At 42.7% G+C, this 8239-nt stretch overlaps 1 protein-coding gene and 1 non-coding gene across 2 annotated transcripts; both read right to left on the reverse strand.

Moving 5' to 3' along the window:
- Positions 1-937: 937 nt before the first annotated feature.
- Positions 938-4934, reverse strand: Tpt1 (tumor protein, translationally-controlled 1). Its single transcript, NM_001173082.1, is given in 6 exon segments — positions 938-1465; positions 2452-2568; positions 3361-3466; positions 3811-4001; positions 4485-4558; positions 4810-4934. Coding segments are annotated over 6 exon segments (519 nt in total). The 5' UTR covers positions 4838-4934; the 3' UTR covers positions 938-1462.
- On the reverse strand, positions 1533-1658 carry LOC111753715 (small nucleolar RNA SNORA31). Its single transcript, XR_002788509.2, has one exon. It is a non-coding gene; the product is annotated as a small nucleolar RNA SNORA31 (small nucleolar RNA).
- Positions 4935-8239: the final 3305 nt, after the last annotated feature.

Raw genomic sequence — 8239 nt, forward strand, 5'->3', positions numbered from 1 at the left:
TTCCAGTTATGACACTGACAAACATGCTGGCATGTTTGAACCATGAAGCTGCCTCCTAGATCAAGCTACACTTTCCTTCAGTCACAAATCACAATGTTGTTTAAGAAATTTCTACCTATTTTCTTTCACTATTCAGCAGAGGGCGCTATTAACCTAACAGCTACCTGAACTCTTACTATGCATTTTGAAGGCATCAGGGCAAATTGTTTTTGGATACTAGGGACCAAGGTCATGACCTTGCACCTGCCAGGAAGGTGCTGTGACACTAAGCTATATCCCTGGCCCCTACCATGGCAAATTTGACTGCCAATCACACATCCAAACTAAACAAAAATGAGTGTGGCTCATTCAGTAATATACTTGCCAGGTACACATGAGGCCTTGGATTTAAGCCCCAGTACTATACATATTTGCTAGACATGTATCCCTCTATTCAATCCTGGCTGCCACAATCAGAAGTGGCAGCCACTTTTCTTCTACCTGGAGACCTTAACAGCACCTGAACAGGTAACTGCTCCAGGCTGCCAAGTGTATACTCTACATAGTACTTGCATGGCCTTTTTTGATAACATGAAACTTTTTTCTTCTAACAGCTACCCTACATTGCATCTTTATCTTTTAAAGCACGGATAATCTGCACAAAAGGTTCCAAGGTTGTTTTAGGATTTGTAGGCCTGTCACACATTCTTGCAATGCAAAAAGTCAGTAAAATTATAGTTAATGCACATGGTAATGTTCCCACAAACTGAACAAATTCAAATTGCATGTCACAAGCACTCTTCTGATCCCCTTCCCCAGCCATTTTAAACTATAACCACCTTTGTTGCAGAGGCAGCAGACAGGCCTGTTTACTAACCCCCATTCTGATTAACCAGGGTCTGACATCCATTCCAGACCTGGTTTTACTTGATCTATATTAAATAAACTCAGACAATACTTTACTTCCAACTGAGTTAAGTCTTTTTATTCTTTTGGTAATCTCGTCCATGGTTAACTACTTCCATTGTAGGTGATGAAATATATAAGGCTCCACTTCAAATGTTGGCACTGCTATGAAAGTCCTTTTTCCCCTTCACTGAAATTCAGAATTAATACTTTGATTCTTTTCTTAGGTTCCAGTCTCAGGAGTAGTTTCCACTGCAGAAGTTATCTGAAGACAGTCTTATGCTTTTAGCAGTGGTCTATCTTCTCCACAAACACTACAATGGACTTAGTTTATACATGTATTAAACTAAGAGGCATTCTCTCAAATGAGTTTAAATGCACTTTATTTTTAGACAACCTACATGACATGTGTTTTTTCCCTAAAAAATAATGCCTCCACTCCAAATAAATCACGGTCAAAAGAAATGAAGCACTCAAGATGACATCAGTCCCATTTGTTTAAAATCCTGGTGTTGTGTGGATGACAAGCAGCAGCCAGTTATGACAAGTGATACATCCAAAGTAACCACCGAATCCATTACTGTAAAAACAAGAAAGACTGCATTAACATTTTTCTCAATTAACAGCACTAAATTTCTATGCCATACGGGTGTACTCCCCAATTCAATCTGGGCTGCCATAAAGACAGACAGAAAGCGCAGGGATTTTTCCTTTAGCATCCTAGTGCAAACCGTAAGAACAACAAATTGTTCAAGGTCTATCAGTGGATGCAGGACATCCTTACCAAATCAGAGGTAGAGTATTTTCTACAAGTCTTACCCTGCATTAAGGTCCTACCAAAAAACTTCACGTAGTGGTTGACTAACCACTTTGGGCAAGTTATCTTGTGCCAATTTTTGCCCATTTGTTGACCCTCATTTTGTTCAATGTATCGTTAACAAGCTTTTTCTTTTAAAATAGTTGGCTCTAAGGCTAAGATGAACGAGTACTTTTTTTCAGTCTGCATGGCAGCAACCCGACATTCACTTTTATTGAATGTATTTCCTTTTATTGACACAAAGTCCATCAGTAATCAGCTCTATTTACTAGCAGCTAAATGTCCTAAAGCTTTCAATTATCAGCTGCCAATTACCAGTAAATCTAAGCTTAAAAAAAAAAAAAAAAAAAAACCCTGATACTCAAAGAATCATGAATGTCAGGCCAAAAGGGGGAGGAGAGTGCTATTTCTGATTTCCAGTTCAGTATTTTTTTTTGTACCAGGGATCAAACTCTTGACCTTGCACTTACCAGGCAAGTGTTTATGCCAGAGAGCTAAATCTCTGGCCTCCAGTATTTAAACCATTCAGTTTTCTACAGGTTTTTCATACTGTAAGCCTCCTACATGTGAATGACAAACCTATTTATAGACCCTCCACAGAGGAAACAAAAAGCCAAAGACAATCCCCCCAAACACCTAGATGCCATGTTTTAAAACTACCAAGTAACCACCCTAATAGCACAAAACACCTATACTTAAAATATCTCCATATTTACATCACTTATTTCAAATCACTTTCTGATACTTACACATTTTTCCATTTCTAAGCCATCCTTGAAGAAAATCATAAATGGGGTCACACCATCCTCACGGTAGTCCAGGAGAGCAACCATGCCATCTGGATTCATGTTTGCACCAATAAAGAACTTGAGAAACAAATACTCAGAATCAGACCATTATATAAAAACATGAATCATCTCAGAGCAAACCATAACACAACCAAGTGTCAGAACATAGAAAATCCAAGAAAGTTTAGCAAGTACAAGTTTTGATGCCCAAGATTAATGCTCAAACACTTCAGGTAACAAAGCACTAGTAACCAAAATAGTACAATGCAATGAACCAACACTAGGTTTTCTAGAAATTTTCACTTTTGTCAATCCTAAACATTTCCAAATGCTACTGCTTACATACCTAACAATGAAAACATAAAGCTGTCAATAAAGTGTATCACATAAGGAAGTGACCTTATAGTCATGAGATACAATAAAGCTTAAGTCTGAAAAACAAGATTGTGACATAGTTTAAAAAAAAAAAAAAAAAAAATCAAACCTTATAGATAAGGGGAGTTCATTGAAGTTTACCAGTAAGGGCTAACAAGCTCAGATGTAGCACAAACATCAATGGTAAGCAACCACACACAGTAAATTGTAAACAAAATTGAGCTACTAAGGAAGTTAAACAACCCAAAGGAGGAAGAACTGAGAACCATCATTTGCTAAGACAGCAAGGATTTAAAAAGAAGAAAAGCAAAAAAAAACTTTTTTTATAAAAAGGCAAGATCTTTTTTTAAAGACAAGACTACTCTGTCCCCCTGAACTCCAGTTGAGTCTACAAAGCTACAGACTAATCAAGAAACAAAGTTTCTATTGTTATAGAGTAAGAGCTACTCTTTTAGAATATTCTTAAAAGTCTGATCCATATACTAAAATATTTACCTGATAGTTTTTGAAATTAGCAAGGATGTGCTTGATTTGTTCTGCAGCCCCTGTCATAAACGGTTTTACTCTTTCTGGTCTTTGTTCTTCAAGTTTACCTTTGATTCTAAAACAGTATTTTGTTAAAAGGTTATTAAAGTACTAGATTTTGAACAAAGTCAATTTTTTTACTTAAGTAAAAAATACAAGCCCCAACTTTAAGGCCAACTAGGTATCAATGAACAGAATACTGCACAATTAATGTATTTGCAGAATGGATCTTTCAACAATTGTTTACAATCCCAAATGTCATGACAGATTATATGACCGTGTCAGACTGTTACTGACTAAAAAAAAACTTTGAATTTTAAAAAAGCCCCCTTGTCCAAGAAGGACTTTTTCTATTGTTAGAACATGCCAATCCCTAAATCCTCAAAGATCTTAAACATCAGCTAAGCTGAAGCCACTTACGATTTCATATAATCTTTGATGTACTTCTTGTAGGCCTCTTTTGTGAAACTGGTTTCCTGCAAGTGATGGTTCATGACAATATCAACACCAGTGATTACTGTGCTTTCTGTGCCTTCGCCCTCGGGGCCTTCAGCGGAGGCATTTCCACCAATGAGCGAGTCATCAATGTTACCCTCTGTTCTACTGACCATCTGCATTAAGGAAAAAAAAAAGTTTACTTGCAAAATAAAAAAGAGGAACCTTCAAAATGTTTCTTATATTCATAGTTTACGCTCAGTATCCATCGTGTTCTCACTCGATATTCTTAGCTCTTGTTTAAACTAGTTTTTTCAGAAACAACCAGATCTAATAAGAACTGCTGGCCGGAACGAAAATGAGGTCACTACAACGAAGTGCAGGCCACTCAGCTGTGGGCCCTCAGATGGTCACGGGTCAAGTAAAAACAGGACACACGCTAAGGGCTTGAGGTTCCAACCCGGGACAGCCAGGAAGGCGGCAGACCTATTTCCAGGCTCGGCTCCGCCTTCACTTTTCTAGAAAAACCCAAGCCCGAAGAGCGTCTCCTCCGCCAGGAGGCGGCGGGGAGGATTGCACAACCGCGGGCGGGGGAGCGGCGGAAACCCGAGCCGCCTGCCTGGCCCTGCCTCCCCCATGCGGCGCCCCGACCGACTCACCTTGCCCTCCACCTCCAGGCACAGCCCGTCCGCGATCTCCCGGATCTTGTAAATGTCGGAGAACATCTCATCGTCTGCTCGGGAACAGAGAGCCAGCTGTCAAAGGGCGCCGGAGGCTTGGGCTCCGCCATTTCCCGCGCCGGCTGGGAGCACGCGGCCCTCGCCCCGCCCCGGGCGCGCGCCCCAAACCCCGACCCCTGCCCGCCCCCAAGAGGCCGCCGGCGTCCCTCAGGACTAGGACCTGGGCAGGGCACCTTCCCCGCCCCCACTCGACTCCCACCCTGGTCTCCCCAGTGCGGTATGGGGTAGTATAGTCAAGACTCACGGCTGATGAGGTCCCGATAGATAATCATGGTGGTAGCTGACGGGAGACAGCGGCCGCGCTAGCTTAGCAAGAGCTGAAAGCTCAGGGCGAGCGCGGTGCAGCCGGAGCGGCACTCGGGGGGAGGGGGGAGCGGGCGGAAAAGGCCGACTCAGCCGCTCCCCAACCTCATATAGAGGGCACACTCTTACGTCACCGCGTGCTGCGCCTCCGGAAGCGCCGTAAGCGTTGGCGTGGGCACGTAGAGCCGCGCAGGGGAGGGGCCACTGAGCTGCTGGAGGGAGGGGAACATCCGGGTACTTGGGGCTGAGACACTATGCGCTTCGCAAGGGGGCGGTCTGCGAGGCTGGGGAAAGCTAAGAAAGGGCTTGAGGTTGGTTCGGGCCCTGGGTGGCTGATGAAACTTCAGGTGGTTCCTCTCCTTCCTCGCGCTGTGGAGCGGTCCGGGGAGGTGCTGCGCTGGGGTGGGGCTTAGATATAATCTCTTCACGCTTCCGGCCCACGCTTCCGCCGGCTTAAGTTCCCACCCTTTTCCGGGAGCCAGAGTGTCAGAAGGAGGCTGACTGTGTCGCTTTTGATTGGTGGAGCGGCGGTGTGGAGAAAGCAGGCTCTTAACCTGGAGAAGCGAGGCTCTCAGCTTGGAGTTGAACTCTTAACTTCTGGTATATGGAGTCCTCAGAGAACTTTTCAGAGGCTGCCCAAGCTGCACTATCGAGCGCCTTTTTAGAGCAGAACTGAGTCCAGTGCTGGGATCCAGGCCCAGGCAGGTGGCTAAAGATCTCGTCACTATCTTGCGCTTGGTTTTCAGTTATGTCTTTTTTAAAAGGGGAGATACATTGTCATTAAAATGAAGTCGAAATTTTACTCTGTTGCTGGAGAATTAACCAAACAAAAATAGGAAGCCGCCCTCATTCCAAAGTATTATTTGAAGGACTTCGGACCCTATTACTAAGTTAAAAAGAAAAGTCTAGTTTGAGGCAGACAAGCTAGGATAAAATCTGAGAGCTTGTTCAGTTATCCAAGTCTTTCTGTACTCTACTGTATTCCTAGACCTGGGATTTGTCTGATGGTCCCAGTTAGATCTTTCTACTCTCTTAGAAATTTTCATTATAGTAAATTAAAGAAGCTCTCACTGATTATACATTAGCATTTTTAATGCATTCATCAAAATAAGATTACGCCTTGTTAAAGAACAGGGCACAAAACCATTGCAATGAAGCCAAAATGGCAAAAACCTAAGAAATGGAAAGGTAGGAAGATGGGGTAATTTGGGGCGTCACTGGACGCCTAGACACAGGATAACAGAAAAAGGAGAAAAAAGGAATAGACATCTGTTGAATGATAAATAAGGGGTCTCTCAAACCTTTGATTTTTGAGGTATATGGATAATTATCCCATATTATTGTGTGAACTAATTATACCAGGCATATGACAATTGTCTTTCTCAGGATTAATATTTTAAAATTATTTTTAAAAATTCCTGTTCATGGGGCTGGAGATTTAGCTCAGCGGCATAAGCGCCTGCCTTGCAAGGAGGCAGTCGTGAGTTCGATCCCCGGTACTGATAAAAATGAAGAAGACAAAAAAAAAAAAAAATTCCTGTTCATTTACATGGAACTGTGCTCTTCAGTTTTATGTCCAAATAAAAGCATTTTTAAAAGTTTTATATAAACGGTGGCCATGGTGAAAAAGGTGCTTGAGTCCAAGACAGCCCTAGTTGAAATGTTGGCGTTATCTGTTACTAGACCTTGGGAAAGTCAGCCTCCCTGAGCCGCAAATAAAATGGGAGTTTTGTGATTTAATTGAGAAGATAACTAACATACTCAATAGTTGATCAGTAAATACTGGTAGACTTTAGATGCATGTTTCTTCCCAGGCTTTCCTACTTTTCAAAATATCCCTTAGGAGCTGGGACATAGCTCAGCTGCACAGCATCTGCCTGGGAAGCTCCAGATCCTGAGTTTGATTCTCAATACCTAAAATAAAAAAAAAGTCAAAATATTCCTTAAACTGTGAACTCAAATATGCTATATGGAAGTATTTGAGAGACTTAGTTGATCTAGTCTGACAAAAGACATCGTGTTTCATCACATCCTAATAGTGGATTGCTGAAAGTATTCAGCTGGTACTCTCATGCCAGTCACTTTTTTTCAATCCCTTCTCTAAATCGTGGGTGTCAGGTCTTGTGTCAGTGATGACAGTGTGACTCTGACATGAGGCAAGATCAGCCTTTTGCTCCTTTTGCTCTTCTGTGGTGAGGAAGCAGTGCTCTGCTCTACTTCCCTTATTCATTTGGTGGCCTGTTTTCAAAGCTGGGACATTAGAGATGGCAAAGGCCTAAAGTGCACCCAGCAGGGTGACTGTAGTCCAGTGTGAATACGTCATCTGCCACACATCCCAACTGTATGACTGTGTAGTCAGGGTCATTTTTCAGGAGTATCTGAAAGTTATTCATAGAAAGCTGAGTGACTAGCTATGGAACTTCAGAGCACAGAAGTGAGTGTTGTCATTATATACCAGAGCCTTGTACAGTTAAATCAAGTTCTTCATGGTTTTGTTTTGCCATTTGGAAAGCAAGCTTCATGGTCACTTTGTGACTGAAATGTTACCCATTCATGATTTCTATCTGGAATAATCACAGACTTTCTCCTAGGACCCTTAAATTCAAGTACACTGGGGGGGGGTATTTATTTGTTTTTTGTCCTTTTGAGATAGGGTCTTGCTACCCAAATTTAGTCTGGCCTTGAGCTCACTTTGTAGCCCAGACTGACTGGTCTCAAATTTGCAACACTCCTCTGCCTCAGCCTCCCAAATGCTGGGATTATAGGCGTGAGCCACCATGCCCTGGCTCAAGTACATTTGTTTTAACAGATTCCAGATGTGGGCCTTCTCCATCAGACTCCCGGCCTTGACCAGGCTGGCACCACTGTACTATGAACTTGGTCCCCATGAGGCTGGATTTTGATTTTGCTTATGTTACGTTTCCCTTCTTGAGATAGGTAAATCTTTTGGGTCAGTAGAAATCAAGTAATTGGATATTTTGTTCTCTTTTTTTCCTGTTATCTACCAGTAAGAAAAAATACCTTTTGATTTTCATCTTTTTCTAAGCATATAAAGTATACGGGGAGGAGACCACATCCATGCCTTTTTAATGCCTGGTTATCTGACAGTACTGCGATACCTAGGCGAGGCAGGACTATAAGCAAAGGAAGTTCTTATAAGTCCTCCACTTCTCACACTAGTTCTGTCTGTGTCTGCCTCAGTCTGCCTCGGCATCTGTCTCTTCCTCCCCCCCCCATCCTTTTCCCTCTCCCCCTCTCCCTCCCCTCTCCCTTTCTCCTCTCATCCCTCCCCTAACTGGTTCTCGCCCTGCTGGGCACAGTGCCAGCAGCTCCTGTGCCTGTGGTTGATTTTTGGCTGGATACAGAATTAG

This window comes from Cavia porcellus, unplaced genomic scaffold, assembly GCF_034190915.1.
Source record: "Cavia porcellus strain 051 isolate PalLab524CR breed Dunkin Hartley unplaced genomic scaffold, mCavPor4.1 scaffold_21, whole genome shotgun sequence".
NCBI lineage: Eukaryota > Metazoa > Chordata > Mammalia > Rodentia > Caviidae > Cavia > Cavia porcellus.